This window comes from Argopecten irradians, chromosome 7 (assembly GCF_041381155.1).
Source record: "Argopecten irradians isolate NY chromosome 7, Ai_NY, whole genome shotgun sequence".
Lineage (NCBI taxonomy): Eukaryota > Metazoa > Mollusca > Bivalvia > Pectinida > Pectinidae > Argopecten > Argopecten irradians.
Window position 1 is genome coordinate 6359035 of NC_091140.1, and position 20242 is coordinate 6379276.

The following is a 20242-nucleotide window of genomic DNA, read 5'->3' on the forward strand; positions in this document are numbered from 1 at the left end:
GATATATGGCTGTGATACTCCGTGTATTTCTGAGTTTTATCGCTTCTGATAATTACCAAATAATTCGCTTAACGTGTGACATTGCTAGTGCTACTCCCTTTTCAACTGATCATAATGTGTTTTAGATAATATTTTGTTAAAGATGATACACCACTGACAAATGGTATTTTGTCTCTTTCAAAAACAGGGGCAGATGAATCAGTCTTTATCTTCAGTTCCAAAACTTACTTACTTTACACTTTAACACTGTAAAGTTTGAGTTCCTCATTTTGCTCTTAGATAAAAATAGCAAAAATAATAATTGCGTCCCGAAAAAAAATCCTATACCGAATGGATTACTTATTGCGCATGTACCAAAAGAAAAGTTATTTTATATACATTGTATTTACATGAGTAAACACTAATTATTGTTCAAACGTATCGTTTTTACTTTGTCGGCGATAGAGCATCTTTAGATATTGCAACTAAAAGAACAGAACCACTCAAGACACATACATGCAATAACAATTATCTGAAAACGTTCTTTTTCTCGTTAGGTTATTCCGTGTACACACCCGGTTTTTAAAGCTCGTTCTATCCGTAAACATATGTATTAAACCTAAACATAAAAAGGAAGGTTTTCAATCAATTTCATAAAAAGGAAATAAAAGAATAATATTAATTCAATGTTCTCGTATAGATACACTGGGTTATTCATAACGTTTGTGAGCAAAAGTATGTCATGTGATTGAAACAAAATAAAAATTTTAATTCATTTATCAATTGAAACAGGATTTAACAGCAGGTAATGTCTTCACTCATGAAATACTTAAAATATTCTATAAATATGTTGGCCCTATATAACAGCGTTTTCCTTCCAACAAATACTACACGTCGCTAACACAGATAGCATTTATTAATGTTTAATAACATTTATTCAAATTCCGAATAAAAAGAATATTGGCATTTGAAGCTCTAGTTAAGCTCTCTTTTCACTGTCAAACATAAAACATATGACTTCTCTTGGTGCTTTCATCCTTGTTTCATTAAAATGAGACTAAAGCACATAAGTACTCGGATAAACAGGGACGTAGGAAGCGAGGGGGGAGGGGGGCAGGGGGGCAGTTGGGGGCAATTGAGAATTGCTCCCCCCCGTTCCCAAGGATGGGGGGGGGCAAACATGTCTTTTTCCCCCCCCCCCCCCCCCCCCCCCCACATTTTCGCCAAGTGAAATGTTCTAAAAATACTAATTTGAAAGAAAAAAGGGTCCTCCTGCACATTTTTGTACTTCATTTTAGAAAAATTTTCGATGCGCGGCTCGTTTCCTTAAACGTTCAAGCACGTAATGTTCAAACCTTTAATAATGATAACTAAAAATGTCCATTAAGGGATTATACTATTTCAAAAAATGCCTCTTAAAAGATTAATTTGTTTATATGTCTTAGCAAGACAATCAATTTATTATCATTTTGAGTTACACAACAGTGTGCCGATGGTGTGAATCCGGTATGTTCAGATCGAGTAGGGTTGCATAATGGTATGACAACACTCACAATCATCATTTCTAAATGCAGGTAACTTTAATTCGAAAAAAATACCATGTTAAGAACGCTTTAAAATCATCAAAATACATTGTAAAACTCATCTCAGCCATTCCAAATCGTAATATTTTTTCTCGGGGGAGACCCCCTAGACCCCCAAAACAGCAAAATCTCGCGCCTTCGGCGCACGCAAATTCATCAAAACATATCGTAAAATTCATATCAGCCATTCTAAATCATAATTTTTTTCCAGGGGGAGAACCCAGGACCCCAAAAACAACAAAATTTCACGCCGTCAGTGCTCACAAATTCATCAAATACATTGTAAAACTCATCTCAGCCATTCTAAATCGTAAAATTTGTTACCAGGGGAGACCCCCGAACCCTCGAACCCCCGAACCCCCGAAACGCCAAAATCTCGCGCCTTCGGCGCTCGCAAATTCAACAAATTGCATTTTAAAACTCATCTCTATCATTCTAAATCGTACAATTTTTTTCTCGGGAGAGACCCGCGGATCCCCCAAATACCAAAATCTCGCGCAGAAAATTATCAAAATACATCGTAAAACTCATCTCAGTCATTCTAAACCGTAATATTTTTTCCAGGGGATACCCGGACCCTCCAACTCGCACGCTAATGCGTATTCATTAATTTCCTGTTAGCGACGCCACTGTCTATAGATGTGTACATGGATTATATGTAATGATATATTAAAAAAGTATATCAAGTATCTCCTGTGGGTGCGGGCGCGCAAGCTGGGGGGAGGGGGTGTCTCGTAATTATTTCATTTTTCAATCGTTTTGGAGTACGCAATTGAAATCTAGATTCTGATAAAAGGGGGATAACTCGAAATGCTTGTGTCTTGTTCATAAAATGTAGGTATTATTTTGAGGGTTGATCATTGTTGCTAAACATCTCTATAAATGTTTGAAGATGCAGTTTGATCTAGATATCGCGATATTTCATCCATTCATTCATTGACGACGAAGGCGCGATAGTGATACTATGGCTTTTTTTATTTTTATAATGATTTAATCAAAATTCATATCTAATACTGATTATTCGGAATGTTTATACATTAAATGTCATTTACTCAAGACTAAGAACAAACTGGTATTTCACCGTCATTCTTGATGCTCTGTCATATGATTCATTTGCCTCAACGACACATAACCCCTGCTCGATTCGTTCGGTCATTTTACCATGGGGGGATGTAGCATGGTATGATTCAAAATACCATGCTTCATCGGTCATGTGACCGGGCGACGACCACAAGCATAAAAGGCGTATTCCATCATGGCGGACATTTCTTCAGAGCTTTAGTAACATTTTGATTTTTGCATCAAACACAATCAAAGACTGAAATTAAGTTGATCTAATAGATAGCATGATATTCTAATTTGGTTAATATTATGTTATGGCAAACATTAATTACGCTAAACTTACCGTTAGCACGAGTAAGAACGTTTACAACTTTTATATTTGACAAATTAAAAGCTATTAAATAGTCGACGAATGTGCGTGGTTGTCTCTGTTTGGTAATGAATGTTTTTCAGATAGTAATAGTATAGTTAATAATATAATGTGTATTTGGGAAAAAAATAGCTGCCTTTTGTTGAAGTTTCTTATGAAATAGAAAACATATATGGTGGCCTATTTCGGCCATGTCGCATAGTTGCTCCTCACAAAATCGCTCTGCGCGTTCCTGTTGTAATGCACATTTGATGTAATGTATGGTTCATTGTAATTTGTATTGTAAAATTACATACATATAATACGAGATAATTTTCTAATATAACAGCTCGGAATTTAATTACTCAAGTCAATACGCGAAGCAACAGTGAGGACGCGGAGTGACACTGCAACAAAAATACACTGTCGATGCGAAAAATTTTATTTTCTCGCTTATGCGACAGAGCGACATAATTGTTTTATCGCACAGTCACGTGAGTTCCGCAGGGTATTTTTGTTGCTTCAAGCACTGTCGCTCCATGCATTATTGCAATGGGCCACACGCCAATCATTATTTGTTCTAACTAAAATTACAGAGATCGCTGAAGCACTGATTAGTAATGTTAATAATATCCGGATTCTCCGTATCAGACTCTGTATATTAGTATTACCCTTAGAGTTTACTCCCAGAATCCTTTGTACTTACGGAAGTTGACGCCATTAAAGCATGTCATGTTTTCAGCCTGGCTCCGCATCTTACTTCTACTAAACAACTACCAATACGTCAATGACAATCAACATGGTGGCAGCGGTAAGGAACTATGATATAGCAACTAATAACAATATAAACTTTCTGATGAATTGTTTGAATGATCACAAATTCTCCTCATCTATGCCGTGTTTTCTACACTCGTGATACACACGTGCTCGTGGCTAGATCTTGATACCACGTGTACTTATTAACTTCTCGACATGGCTGATCCTGTCCAACCTGCAGCGACAGAAAACGTGAGTTTTGCTGCGTCCTTAAGAACCCCACCCCCTCTTGATATATCCACGGGGAACTTCGCCGAAAATTTTAAGCGATGGAGAAGACAGATAGACATTTACGTCGACGCTTCCGGTGTCTCTGAGAAAAGCCAAAAAGTGCAGACGGCAGTTATTCTCAACTGTGCTGGGCCACAAGTAGTGGAAGTATATGACAATCTTACATGAGATACTGATACTGACCAGCATGACCCACAAAAGGTTTTACAAGCAATAGAGAACTATTGTAACCCCAGGAAAAACGAGGTATTAGAAACCCATCGTTTCTGGAACACTGTGTACCACGAGCCCTTTGATAAGTTTCTGACAGAACTGAAAACGCGTGCGGGTGCTTGTAATTTCAGTGAAAAAGACCGCATGATACGTGACAAAATCGTATTTTCAGTTTCTGGTAAATTGCAAGAACTTTTACTGAGAGATGACGACTTAGATCTCAACAAGGCTGTCAAACTATGTATGGCATATGAACAGTCCAACCAACAGGCGAAGGAATTTCGTGACCAGTCTACAGCATCTTCTAATAAAGTTAATGCAGTTGGACATCAGAAAGGTCCAAACAGAAAGAAAAGCCAACACCACTCAACTCAAAAATATAAGAAGACTGTAAGTCAGAGTAAAGAGTCTGGAGAGACACTAAAATTCAACTGCAAATTCTGTGGATTTAAACATAAGAAACAACGGGAAAAATGTCCGGCATGGGGAAAGAAATGTGATCATTGTCATGATAACAATCACTTTAAGTCACAGTGTAAGAAAATAAATGCTGTGTCGGAGCTGAAAGACAGTGATGAATCTGATTATGATGATAATTGGCTCATGGCGGTAAACAAGAACAACTCGAACCGTATCAAGGCTACACTCATCGTGAATGATAATGACGTTTCCTTCCAAGTTGATAGTGGAGCAGACATAAATACTATCTGCCAGAGATATGTCCGTAAAGATCAGGTGACCCCAACTAAGGTTAGACTAAACATGTGGAACAACACAAACCTGAAACCACTAGGAGAATGTCGACTTCCGGTTTACAACCCACGGAACAGAGAGGTCTCCAACATAACCTTTGTTGTTGTCAAGAACGGATATACCAACTTGCTAGGACTACCTACTATCAAGCAGCTTGGTTTCGTAACCATACACGAGGATCGTTTTGTGTCAAAAGTTGAGACCACAACACTAGGTGATCTAGGGGAGGCAACCCTACATGTTGATGAGACTGTACCTCCAAAGGTATTACCCTGTCGTAAGATTCCCATAGCACTACAGGATAAAGTCAAACAGGAACTTGACAGTTTAGTAGGTAGAGGAGTACTGATACCTGTGTCTGAACCAACCAAATGGGTTAGTCAGATGGCCATTGTTCATAAAGCTAATGGCAAACTGAGAATATGCATAGACCCTCAACCTCTCAATGTCGCTCTAAGGAGACAGCACTACAAACTTCCCACTCTGGAGGATGTCTTGCCAAAACTAGCCAACACTAGAGTATTTAGTAAGCTGGATATCAAAGAGGCATTCTGGCATGTTCGACTTGATGAAGATTCAAGTTATCTCACAACTATGATGACACCTTTTGGACGATACCGTTGGAACAGACTTCCATTTGGCCTCAAAGTCTCAAACGAGATATTCAAACACAAACTGGATGAAGCTCTAGGCGACCTTGAGGGAACTTTCTGTGTCATTGACGACATAATCATCGCTGGACGTGGTAATTCTGATGAAGAGGCCAAGAAAGATAATGACGAGAAATTAGCAGCTGTGCTGAATCGTTGCTCTGAAAAGAACATTATTTTGAATAAAGACAAGCAAGAAGTAGGGCTATCGGAAGTAAGATTCCATGGCCATCGTATCACTAAAGATGGAGTGAAAGTTGACGAATCAAAAGTCAAAGCAATACTTGAAATGCCTGCACCAAGTGATGTGTCAGGTGTCAAACGACTTTGTGGAATGGTACAATACATGTCCCGTTTCCTGCCAGATCTATCAGACAGGATTGAGCCTATCCGTCTACTTACCTGCAAGCATACTCCATTTGAATGGTCAGCTGAGTGTGAGGAGGCGTTTTCTTCACTGAAACACATGTTAACTCACTCACCTGTCTTGCAATACTTTGATGCAAAGAAACCTGTTGTTGTACAATGTGATGCCTCGGGAACTGGTATAGGTGCATGTTTAATGCAGGAAGGGAAACCTATCGAGTACGCCTCTCGTGCACTTACTCCATGCGAACGCAGATGGGCACAAATAGAAAAGGAGGCGCTCGCCGTATTATTTGGTCTAGAACGATTTGACCAATACACGTATGGCCGTAGTGTTACAATTGAAAACGACCACAAACCCCTTGCTTCAATCCTACAGAAACCTCTGAACCTGGCACCAAAAAGAATACAGGACATTATGATGCGTATGTACAGATATGATGTGACGTTCTGTTTTGTCAAGGGAGAGCATTTATTTCTAGCCGACACGCTCAGTAGGGCTCATCTGAGCAGTTGTGAGAATGCACGTCCACGCATTCTGTCAGTCCAAACTTTTGAAAACATCCCAGACATTAGACTAGAAGAAATCAGACGGGAAGTTCAAAAGGATGGAAATCTACAAACTTTGGTCAGTGTTGTGCTTGAGGGATGGCCAAGTGACAAGTACAAAGTACCTCACTGTATATTGCCATACTACGACATTCGCGACACCATAAGTGTAGAAGATGGACTAGTGATCAAAGGCGAGTCTGTCATTATTCCGTCATCACTACGAGCGAACATCAAACAAAGGTTACATAGTGCACATCTTGGATATGATAGTATGATGCGTCGTGCTCGAGGCACAGTATATTGGCCAAGCATGGCACAAGACATTAGACAAATAGCTGATGCCTGTGAAATCTGTCAAGGAATGAAAGCTAAACCTGCTGCGGAACCCCTTAAGCAGCACTGTGATGGTGATTTTGCTTTCCAGAAAGTTGGTCTGGATTTGTTTGAAATTGCCGGGAGGCAATACCTTATTACCGTAGACTACTATTCTAGCTTCATTGAGGTAGATCTACTTACAAAAACCACTAGTTCTCAAGTGATATCTCTACTCAAGAAACATTTTGCTCGCTATGGAATACCACAATCGATAGTATCCGATGGAGGACTTCAGTTCACAAGTCAGGAGTTCAAATCATTCGTGACAGACTTTGGAATAAGCCCCTCTATTTCATCACCAATGCACCAAAGGGAGAATGGTAAGGCAGAATCTGCGGTAAGAATCATGAAAACTCTACTTATCAAAACCAAGAAAGAGGGAGGAGATCCCTATGTGGCTATATTGGAGCAGAGAAACACTCCAAGACAAGACACTGGACTTAGCTCAGCAGAAATGCTATTTCAGAGGCCTACACGAACATTCTTGTCATATCTTCACAAAACGCAGAATGACACCAGGCAAAACGTGAAAAACGTAAACAGTCTGTGAAGAAGTGTTATGACAAGAAAACCAAAAACTTGTCCCAACTTGAAATTGACCAATCTGTGTATTATAAGCATTCCGAAGGGCAACAGTGGAAACGCGGGAAAGTTGTCGGAATTCTCGGTCAGCGTACATATGAGCTAAAGGGACAGGATGGTGGTGTATATAAACGTAATCGTGTACACATTAGACCAACGGCCATTGATGTGCATGTGCGTGATAGATCCCCGTTGCGAGTTAGGGTACCAGATGTAATATCGCGTTCGAGTGTGCAAACTAGCAGCAGTACCAGCAGTGCTAAAAATGAGAAAAACATACTGGAGGACCGACGCAAGGTTATCATCAGTAAGCCAGACGCTCAGGACCCAAAGCATGAAAACTCTATCGCAAATAGTAGACCCAAACGTGAAATACGCGCACCTGTAAAGTTCAAGGACTTCGTCACCAAGTGATGCAATGGTCATGAACATTTGCATGCATTTAATTTGTGGATTAATTTCAGTGTTCAATTTAGGTTGTGTTTTTTTTTCGAGTTTAAAGTTCATTACCAGTTTAAGTGACAGTTACAGTGAAGGACAGTGTCTATAGCAAATCAGGTCATAAAGTAAAGTTTTGATTATTAAGTGATAACTCAAAGTTTAGATATTAATTACAGTCTAGATCTATTTCTAGTAATTTTAAAAGATAAAATAATCTTTCTTTAAAGAAGGGAGGATGTTGATAATATCCGGATTCTCCGTATCAGACTCTGTATATTAGTATTACCCTTAGAGTGTACTCCCAGAATCCTTTGTACTTACGGAAGTTGACGCCATTAAAGCATGTCATGTTTTCAGCCTGGCTCCGCATCTTACTTCTACTAAACAACTACCAATACGTCAATGACAATCAACAAGTAAAGCATGAGTTATCTTAATAAACTGGGTTTAAATTGATACCCTTGTGTGGCAATGTTGTAATTTTGATTAATTTATTTCTTACTACATGTCACCTCGCCGGCGCACAATTTGGTTTCCGGAGAAGTCTGTCAACGGTAGATACCATTTTCGCTTTTCAATGTCTGATAGATAGGGCACTAAGAAAACGAAAATGATTATATTATTGTTTTGTCGATTATAAAAAGGCATTTGATTTTGTAAATAAACATAATTTTTGGTGTAAACTTATAAAGGAGGGAATAGAAGGCAAAATGTTGAGAATTATAAGAAGCATTTATGATGATGTAAGATGTTGTGTAAAATAAATGGTTCCTCAAATTTCTACAAGGTCAACTGTGGATTGTTCCAAGGAGAAATTTTGTCGTCGATACTATTTAAATTGTTTGTCAATGACTTAGGAATTAATTTTATTAATGATAATTGCACTTCATTAGAGATTCGAACCATTAATATTTTCCTACTCATGTATGCATATGATATAGTGTTGTTATCCGCGTCGCCACATGATCTCCAAATCATGTTGAATTCCTTACAGGATTATACTACAAAATGGGGGCTTACTGTTGATTTGCAGAAAACAAAAATAATTATTTTTAGAAATGGTGGAACTATTTGAAATAATGAGAAATGGTATTACAATAATGAGCCAATTGAGGTCGTAAATGAATTCAATTATCTGGGGGTTATGTTAAACTATAATGGATTTTTTTAACTCAAAGGCATATCTCTGAACAAGGTAAAACAGCTTTGTTTGCTGTTATGAATGTATTTTAAAACAACTTTTTTTAAATATTGAAACCAGTATGGCAGTTTTTGATACTTATGTTAGTAGTGGTTTGAATTATGGATGTGAAAAATGGGGATTTCATAAAGCTCCTGACATTGAAATGGTGCACATAAGCTTCTTAAAAAGAGTATTTGATGTGAAGAAAAACACTACTAATGCTATGGTATATATTGAACTTGGACTTGAAAGAGTTTATTTATCTATTATCAGGAAAATAAGAATATTTAATTACTGGATGAAACTAAAAAAAATTAACAATTGCATTTTAAAGGAATGTCTTAAAGAACTGGAAGAAAATAAAGCTTGATTTTACAGTTGAGATTGGAATTAAATAATTGTGGTCTGGGCTATATATATGATTTGGAATCGTTTCTTAAATATGATTCTGATCTATTTAAACTCAAGTTAGAAGATCCTTTTAGACAGGAATGTGTACGTTTGATGAATGATTCATCTAAAGGAAAATTATTACAACTTACTTTTGTCAACCTTTTTATAATAAATCTTCAGACTTTAAAGTTAAGAGAAACATATCTAAATTTCGGTTATCTGCCCATGATTTGAATATAGAGAGGGGAAGATATAGGAATATACCTAGGAATCAAAGACTATGTTCATTTTGTAATGATGATATTGAAGATGAATTCCATTTCGTTATAAAATGTAAGGTGTCTGCGACAATATAAAACCATATTATGTCAGAAATCCTAGCATGTTTAAGTTAATTCAATTATAAAATACACAAAATGTAAAGGACTTAAATAATTTGTGTAAATATATTTCATTTGCTTTAGAAAGAAGAAAATTGTTGGTTTTTGTTTATCAAACTTGTATGGGTGGGTGTAAATGTGTGTGAAAGTGTATATGGTTTTGTAATATGAACAATGTCCTTATGTATTATTATGCATCATTGTGAACAATGTCCTCATGTATTATTATGTATGTATTTGTTTATATGTTGCGATAAGTTGTAAAACTTAAGCAAAGTAAAGAATCATGAGATTTTATGAAATAAATCTTAGAAGTTTTTATCTTAAATTAAAACGAGTTTCAAAACATATATGAAATAAAACGAATTTAAAATCTCTCTATCATATCAATGTAATAAGCAATATCTCGAATAATTACCCAATAAAAAGCTCTTGGTTATATTCTCTCATCGAGGTACATGTGTAATACTGGCTGGTCTAAGGCAATACACTCATGTCGCCTGAAGCTGTATTACATGGCTACCCATGCAATAAAGCCTCGTGACGCCACAGCTTCAACAAAATTACTATTTGTTGGTGCAATTTTAGCCATTTTTCTCAGAAAGTAGGCTGGATTTACTTTTAAAGAAACAAACAACGTGCTTTGCGTTGAAAATATCTCGCATATTTTCATGTATGGAGAATTGACTTGCAGTCACATTTTTTTCAAATTTATTTCAAAATGGCGGAAAATTATGGTAGTAAAATTGCAATAAAACGTCGAGGTATGAGAGAAAAATACTCTTTCATAAGTGGATATGAAGGATAGGATATTCTACCCTCGGAATCACAAAATGTCTTAAAACCTTCGGCAAGCCTCGGATTTTTCTACATTTTGTGACCCTCGGGTAGAATATCTTTATCCTTCATATCCACATATGAAAGAGTCTTATATTACACTAGTTACACATGCAAAAATAATACATGTATTACACTAGTTACACATGCAAAAATAATACATGTATTACACTAGTTACACATGCAAAAATAATACATGTATTACACTAGTTACACATGCAAAAATAATACATGCAATTGAGCGAAGTCACTGGATACCAGATGCATTGTGTGATAAATATGGTTATCAAATGAAAAATTACAGATTGTATCTCTTCTTAATTTGTGAAATCGTTATTGCCTAACAAGTACATTCTGCTTGTAAGAATTAAATTTATATCCAATCACACGAACTTAAATTACAACATTGTTAGAATTGTGTTTAGTGGGTTTTTTTTCTTTTTTTTTTTTTTTTTTTTTTTGCAAATATTGAATGCTGTTATTTCTCTCCACTGTAAAAACACACAAAGGCTAGCACGATAGTTATATTTGCTTCTTCTTAGTAATCACAATTCCGCCCACTGTAGGACGTTAGCATTGTACCTTCTGTCCTTATTATACGATATATATATAGAAAGATAAACGCCTAAGTTTAAAACATAATATGATATATATCAATCAATATGTATTTGCATTCAACCTGTTTTATATAAATATCATATATGCATATATGCACAGTTACCAAGGTATTATCCCCAATTAAAACAAGTGATATTTTGACTGACGATATATCACTTTTTGATCAAATGAAAATTGCATGCATGATGTATATGACTAGCATCAGTTAAAATTTCCAAGCTACACATCAATTTTACCAGTTAACACGCTTTCGATCAACTTGGTTCTGAGATCACTAATTTAAACAGGAGCATTATTTTGGACAGGTTTTCTTATACCATGCTAATATATTTATACTATTAAAATATCACCCGTGTAAACCCATTAGATATCAATACAATGTATGACTTTCAGAACGACAACATTTATATCCAACCCGGTGTCACAACAACCTGCACAAGAGTTTATTAACATTTACAGTTATTTATAGAAAGGTATCGAGATATGGACACATTGATTTCACGCTCTGGTTACTTCTGTTTACAGAGAAGTGCTGCTATACAGTTATGTGTTGTTGGAGAGAGACTGTCCGGGTATGGTAGGTCATACTTTCTGTCTATTTGTATTAATTTTTACGGTTATTAATCAATGCATGAACGTCTTGTGGTAATTATTATCTGTCATACATATACACCTGTATAATGGTAAACAGTCACACGTACAATATTGGTGTAACAATAACCATTAACTGTGAATTGTTTGCCATACATGAACAAATACACATATATGCGTATGTACTTGTACTGGTTCTAGTTACACATGACAAACTGAAATCAGTTATATATACATACATGTATATACATATTCAAAGTAAAGCGACAAGTTTCTTATATAAACATTTCTATACGCTTTATGTCAATACACATATGCAAACTATACAAATCGCACATGTTAATACATAAGCTACATACGGGATAGTGACACACATTAAATATGGATCCATTTAAAGGCCATAGAACCGTTCTCGGTAACGTGAGCGGGAAATGTCAATGTGGGATTTACCCGGAACTTGTTTATTTATAAAACATACTATGTTATTTCAGACATCAGAGAGGAGGAGACTGAGTGTCCGAAAGTAATGTGACCTGTCTATGTACCCTCGTGTTGTTACGTCATGTCGGAAATGGCTGCTGAAGAGTTGGATAGTGACGTCGATGATATAGACATTACAGGGTATGGTCAACGGAGCAGGAAACTGAAGAAATCCAAATCAGCATGGTAAAATCCTTGTATTGATCAATCTATTTGGCATTTCTTCATTACAGTCGGCATATTCCAAAGGCATGGGTTCGTTGTTATTTACAGTACTCACGGGTATATACGTGTATCATATATGACTTCGTGGCCTTAGCTGACAGTCATCTGACAAATATCCGTCACTGTCATTATTTCCCTACATATCTTAGGCCCAGGTTTATCATCATTTCTTAACGTTAAGGAATGTCAGTACTAAAATTCTCCATTTGAAAGCCTTACAGAAGTAAAGAAAAGTTCCATATAGTTAAGTGACTGAATGTTGGTGAAACAGGGGTCTGATATATCTGATCTTCGGTCTTATTTAAGCAATTCTTGTTTACCACTTAAGACCTGGTCATCACCGTCTTTCCTTGGGTTGATTTCTTAGTCATGTAATGACACATTATCATTTGTTTAATTTGATACAAAATATTCATTGCTTGCGGTAATATCATTATCAGACCATACATTTAAGTGAATATTAAATAAAAGAGAATGATAGTGACTCAAATTTGAATAAACACTTATTTCGCAAAATTGAGTCAGAAGACACAATATGCACAATATCATACATAGAAAATCGTATTTGATATTCTTTCTGTGCATGAATAAAATCCTTATTCCAAATGGATGCAATATTTAATGTATCTTGAAAAGCATTGAATGTAGTCAATCATCGAAACAAAGGCAGGTTTGTCTATCCTCAATTATCGAAACAAAGGCAGGTTTGCCTTTCGTGATTCATAGTTACTTTCTATGACTGCCATTTTTTCCTATCGCTTTTGATCTTCATCATTTTTGGTTGTATTTTCTAATTAAATACGTTGTAGGTAACCATTCACAGATTTTTACACTGTGTGACATTAGAAAGTATCCAGAGGGCTTTGTCATGTTTCAAGGAAATCGGTTATCCAATATATTATACTAGACATGTATATCCCAAATTATTATTTCCAGGTGTAAATTTCAAATACGTTCTTCACAATAGCTGGCACCTGTTCAAAGATTATCGATAAAATAAAAAAATTATATAACCTTAATACTTAAAGTCAAACAGGTTTGTATACAACACATGTACAATATGTCACACGCGGTAAGATAACCCACTGTAATGAGGAAGTAATAAAATCGGTTTTAAATCAGATCTACTTCAAATAGCAATGATTCAATTATAGTGTGTTTTCTGTATTTGTGAGCCAAGCAAAAAATATTTCCTACTGTTTTGTTTATTTTGAATGTATATCTTGACAAAAATGATAAATTTAATAACGGAGCTAAGAGCTAAGTGACAGTACATGTATAATGCTATATTTGATTCATATTCCACATTCATAAATGATTTCCCATTCAATGTTTCATTGTATAATACATTTACAATCTATACAATAGTGTGTTCTATCCTAATATATCTCCAACATCATCAGTATGTTGTTTTTATAATTCTGATTAGATTATCGTACTAATAACATGGGTGTACGTGTGACGTTTACTTTGCTAATCACTTTGATATTATTTGTGAGCAGGGGCCGTTGTGGCCGAGTGATAAAGTTGTCTCGACATATTGCCACAAGCCCTCCACCTTTAGCTGGGTTGCGAGTTCGAATATCATATTAGGGTGTTGCCAGGTATTGAACGCCGGTTGGTGGATTTCTGCGGGTTCTCCGGCTTTCCTTCATCAACAGACCTGGCACTTCCTTACAAGATCCTGTCTGTTAATCGAACGTTAAACTAATAAAACCCATAAACCCACTATTTCTTAAAACAGGACGAAAGAAGAACCCAAAAGCCTGCGAGAGGAAATAGAGATAGAACAGGCGCAGGCTGAGTTCTACCAAGGTATCCTAGACGTTATCATTGCTCACCTTGACCCGGAAGTGGAGACCAAGGATGTTGATAGGATTGTTCTACCACCGCGAGTACCGAATGACGTCAGAAAGAAGCTCCGGAAGTACAGGGTGGAGGCGAAGAATATCATAGAGTTTATTGAAGATAAAATAGGGTACGTGAAAAGTAATGCTCTGTCATCTGTTTTTGCACTATACACGCAATAATTGTGTTTTAAGGATATTTTTGAAATTCGTCTTAAGCAATATTCTAATATATATAGATGGGCGTTTTACGGTGAAAGTGAATTTTGATTAAATGCATGGGGTTATTATTATTTTCTATCTATTTATTATTTTTTTGTGCAGAAAATCCTATTTTTAATGTCGTATTTTACAATTGCTGTCATACAAAAATGCTTTGCAAGCTATGTAATACCATTACAGGGACGATTGTGATGACGATAAAGGAAATGAAGATGACAAAGCCGAATCCTCCTTTTTAGCGTCACTCATGGAGAAGCTGTGTTCCGCTGTGAAACAAGACACTATATCGTCTAAATTTAAGTTACCTCGTGTGCCTATTGTTGACGCGGAACGAAAAGAAAGGTTGAAAGGATACAGAAAAGGCGGGAACGAAATCGTGGATAGCCTGAAAAGGTACATTGACTAGTTGTGATTCATCTAACTTACATTACAGAGAATAGCTATATAAGGGGTGATATAAGAAGACTAATAATTAATATGTCCAACATAATGCTTTGCAGGAATTTGCCTAGTCAGAGTCAGTTTTTTCCCAAACAAAAATAATGATACTGTTCTTCAGTAATTATCATTTACAGGAATATAGCCAAGGGTCGGATCTGTATTGTATTTTATTTTCATATTTTTTCTTCGGTTTTTCGTGATATATTATGCGTTGACGAATTGATTTAATATGCCATATATCAGCGATGTTTAATGTATTGCAGGCTGAAGACGCAGAGGATAGATAAAATTACACAAACGGACTTTCCAGAGGAACCGAGAAAGGTTACTCAGACTAGAGTCACTGAGTACATTGAAACTAAGTCCGCACATAATGCTCCAGAAACAAAGAAAAAGATAAAACAGCGGACACGCCAGACTCAAACTGACTTTGAGGATCAAATCATTGGTAAAGCTTCTGTGATAAGTCCAACGGGACAGCAGACCGTCACATCAGCGTCACCTAAATGGACAGTTTTATCAAGTCCTGACGTGATAAAGAACGATGTAGAACGGAAAGGACAACCTCTTGATCTATCGAAGACTGTGAAAGGTGTGCAAGGTCAGGACTTCAGTCAACAACAACACCAGCCTGACTTACCATACCCATACCAACAAAACCCCCACCAACAAAACCAACAACAACAACAGCCTGACTTACCATACCCATACCAACAAAACCACCACCAACAACAACCACAACATCAACATTATCATTATCATCAGCAACAAGAACAACAACGAAATTCGAATGAAAACGTGCACGGAAGTCGTGGTGCTATACATACAGAAGAGGAATATAGTAAAAATGACAATGTCCAGCATAACATGCATTCTGGTGGAGAACCACGATCAGGTCAAGGTCACCACGCTAACAGGCCTGACGTCGGTCCGCACCAATATGCAACACATAACGTGAAGAGTACTCCACAAAGACCGACAGATATGTCAAAAGATGAATATATAAACACAATGGAGGCTCAGATCCTTAAATTATCGTGCCAGGTTTCACTGTTAGAGAGCAAGCTTCATGAATCACAAAGGTCCCTTGTAATTACTGCATATTCCAACGACGCAGTTCTCGACAGGTAATGTTTTAAAACGTTTATATGTATATACATGTAAGTCGTTACTACCGGATTTTTTAAATGTATGATATTTATAATTTTCTAACATTTCAAAAAATTTTAATTTATTATATTTTATTTTTGTTTTTTGCGTTTTTTTAGCTTTTTCGTTTCCGTATTTAAAACCATGTGGTATCATTATGACAGAGTGAGTAACATCATTCAATCACAAGACCGAGAAATGACGGAAGAAATGTCGAACCTTGCCGACAGAGATCGACCTATCAAACTTGCAGAGCTGTTTGTGAAACTGTACGACAGTGAGTGGGTAGATATCTTCCAGTTTGAAACGAATGAGATGAAGAAACCCGAACAGAAGGCTATCGCTGATATTTTAGAAATCACTCAGGTTCTTATCTTCTTATTATCTCCACTAACCTTTTCTAATGACGTGATTTTTGTGTTTTGACTGAATTTCCCTTCATGAATAATTTACTGTATTGTGACCTGATGAATACAACTACATGTGCCTAATTACAATATCCAATATCTGTATCTAATGAAAAAAAACCGCTTTGACTTTAACTTATACAGAAAAATATTCTAGTAACATTTATTCTGACCCTGCTCCAAACAAAACGTTTACCCTAAAATATACAAAGTAGAATACGGTGTGAATTTGATAGAAGGTAAAATTACACATGAGATCGATTATTGCAGACATATATTGTATTATATTTGATAATCAAAACATTATTTTAAGTCTTTCGTCGTTTATCAACCGAAAAAGTATATGATAAAATACACCTGATATATTGTTCTGTCATAAAATTCTTACAATTCAGCATAATTCGACGAAATCATATGTTGTTGCATCAGCAAATCAAAAGGCATTACAAACGACAACATATAGGGATTGAATGTATTTTTCTAATTTTCATAGCGGCTATGAATAGCAGAAACTATCTACATATCCTGTATCACATATCCCATATCACATTAGAATAGTTAATGAAAATTATTGAAAGGTTATTATATTATATTTGAAATTATGACACCCCATATACGACGAGAAACGAGATTAATGGAACAGCTGTATGACAAAAACGTTCCACAAAGTCGCGTTTTCAAGCTTCCGCCTCGACTCTTTTTGCAAATAACAAACGATTATTAAAATGTGACTTGATTGACTGATAACAGTAAACCTTAGATGATTCGTTGATTCTATATCAAAAAACAAAACATTAGATATTATACATTAAAATATTGTGGGGGATTATTTTTTTATTGATATGAAACTGGCGCGTTGTTTGAAATCAACTGATCGATGCACGAGAATTGTTGTATTCATAGTGTTTTCATAGAAAATAGTTTTTCGTCAGTTGTTTGATTCATATAGCGATGAAACACTCAGAATGTAAATATAAGCCGATAACACGCAAGATTGAATGATATGATAACCGTGTTATCTATTATATATAGACAGTTTTTGATTTTGTTTTATATAGAGTATCTACGAAACATGCATAAGGTTGGCAAAGGACCAAATTGAGGACTGGGCTGAACAGATAGGCACGTGTGAACGATCAGAACTACCGAAGGTAAAGCTTGGCATTTAACGTAAATCATACAAACAAATGGGCCAATATGTAACTATAAATGGTCAATCATTGTACCGCAAATACGTTCTGCAAACATCAAGACGGTCAAAGTAGGGAAAGTTATCTTCATAACGCCACTTATGAATCATATATACTAAGAGACGATCAAAATTAACAGAGATGTTATATATGATACACTGAGTATAGAGTATAAATAATTATAGCGGATGAAATTACTTAAAATACATAATTATGCCACATATGAGAACGCAGAGGGTTGATGGTATTTTCTACCAAAGATTTTATTGAATTATAGAAGGGCTGTCAAACAAACATAATAATTTTCAAATCATGTAAAAATGTTAATCAGCACTCTGATAAATAACAAATCGACAAATAAGACGAGTAAACGTACAATTTTTTTTCGAAATCGAGATAAAGAATGTTTACTCGTTGAATAAAAGACATATTATGTGACGTAATGAACTTTTGTTTTGTTCTGCTGTAGCACCTGAAAAGCATCAGTAAGCTGAAAGACGACGATTTATTCGAAGCTTTGAAACAGACTCAATTGAAACATGCTAAAGAGTGCATGCCATTTATCAGACAGGTACGGTGTTTGCTCGTTAGTGTTAGATGAACTAAGTGACATTCATACACAGTTTATAGTTTTAAAGTCTTATTCGTAAAGGAATATTTCTTTTATATTTCTAATATATGGTAACCCATCTCTACGAAAAAATTAGTTTGATAGTACATAACTTTGAAAAAACAAATATTGACGGGAGTTCAATTTCAAACAGTGTGTCATTAACATGCCGAATGGTTATGATGTCAAACAGTACCTTTATCAGTTATTTTCCTGTATTATGACATTTGGCGCTTCTTACAATTAATATTATTTTATGACATTTTTTCCAGGAGATTTCCTCTAATGAAGCGTTCACCTCGTTTTACGGTCCCGAGCTGGCCAGTTGTGAGCCTTTTGTGTTCGCGTGTGTAGATGTATGCTGGTTAATGGCAGTAAAAGAACCTCCCATGTACCTGGACTTCAGCTGTAAACCCGGGTCAAAGGTTAACAAGGACGTTTACTCTTCGTACACCAAGACAGGCAATAAGATGGACTTTCTTGTGTGGCCTCCAGTTTATATCTATGAGAAGGGACATCTTCTCTACAAAGGGGTTTTACAACCACAATAATCGTTGACTCATGACCATAAGCATGTTGTAGCATTATACACACAATCAGGGTATTCGAAGTTTGATAAAGGACTACTTTATCTACACATTTTAAGAACATGGATTATGTTTCCATTACGTTTTCTTATAATAAGATAAAATAGTAACATAACCTCAGATGAAATGTATTGCATTAGGTACGACACCCCTAAATATGAGGAAAGGGTGTTATATGGCGTTGTACATAGCAGTTTAATTAGGAAGAGTTATTTCCCTTTTTCTTCGATCTGCAACGGGATGTTATGTTGGTGTAATCATTTCATTGAGCATATTTTGTACATTATATAAGCATTACAAATATCTTCAAATGAAAATGTTCAGAAACAACTATTTTATTTCTATCCGTCCGATTTACGTTTGCTTGTATATTGCATGCTAGGTCATAGGAAACTAGTCTCAAAAGTATAACTATATTCCCGTACAAATATAGTATTATGACATTCTTTATTAGTCCATGTGCCCTTGTTAATTTCACCCCTAATTTACTTCAATATATCTTTTGTTTACATACTGTGTTGATTTAAAAAAACCTTTGTAATTTCATAATCAAACTTCATTAACAGGAAGATGATTTAGAAAATCTTTTTTTAAATCTCCAATAGACAAATGTAAGAAATATCGGTTATGTAAGCAGTCTACATTCATTTCAAAGTTTACTTTTCTAATGACACTTTATGTTTAGATTATTGTTCTTTATTTATATGAGCTCAGTATTTGCCTTGTCGCATCATTTATCAATATCAAATGAACACGTTAGGGATTAATGTTGTATTTTAATGTAAATTATATTTCTGCTCCAGATCCGTTTTATAAAGAATACTATATATATAAAGACTTAAGTTATTTTATTTAGTGTTTCATGTACTTGTACATTTTATATTTGACGAAACTGAAAAGCTTTTAATGAATTTATTCTTAGAGGTAATCTTATTTCGTGGCCTTTTGCTGTGCGAAAAACAGGGTTTTTTTTTAGCAGGGCATAATTACATAACATTTTCCGCTATGTCGTCGATAAAAGTAGGATTGGGTGAATTCTTTCGCGTGTTTGTGTCAAACCTCAATGAAAGCAAATTTGCGATATATCTGTATATACAAACTCCGAAGTCGTGAAAATGCAGAAAATGAAG

The 20242-nt window shown here is 35.7% G+C and overlaps 1 protein-coding gene across 2 annotated transcripts in view; it reads left to right on the forward strand.

Annotated features, from left to right (window-relative positions):
* LOC138327384 (uncharacterized) overlaps window positions 1-20133 on the forward strand; it is a 41806-nt gene extending 21673 nt beyond the window's left edge. Inside the window, exons 2-11 of one of the 2 annotated variants that reach the window (XM_069273441.1) lie at window positions 11889-11940; window positions 12446-12620; window positions 14404-14637; window positions 14909-15121; window positions 15433-15800; window positions 15861-16296; window positions 16483-16684; window positions 17784-17876; window positions 18385-18486; window positions 18798-20133. In XM_069273441.1, the coding sequence (XP_069129542.1) occupies window positions 12517-12620; window positions 14404-14637; window positions 14909-15121; window positions 15433-15800; window positions 15861-16296; window positions 16483-16684; window positions 17784-17876; window positions 18385-18486; window positions 18798-19076 (2031 nt within the window). In that variant the 5' untranslated portion in view covers window positions 11889-11940; window positions 12446-12516 and the 3' untranslated portion in view covers window positions 19077-20133. Of the gene's footprint in view, window positions 1-11888; window positions 11941-12445; window positions 12621-14403; window positions 14638-14908; window positions 15122-15432; window positions 16297-16482; window positions 16685-17783; window positions 17877-18384; window positions 18487-18797 lie in introns of both variants that reach the window. The other variant, XM_069273439.1, reaches the window with a different exon arrangement.
* Window positions 20134-20242: the final 109 nt, after the last annotated feature.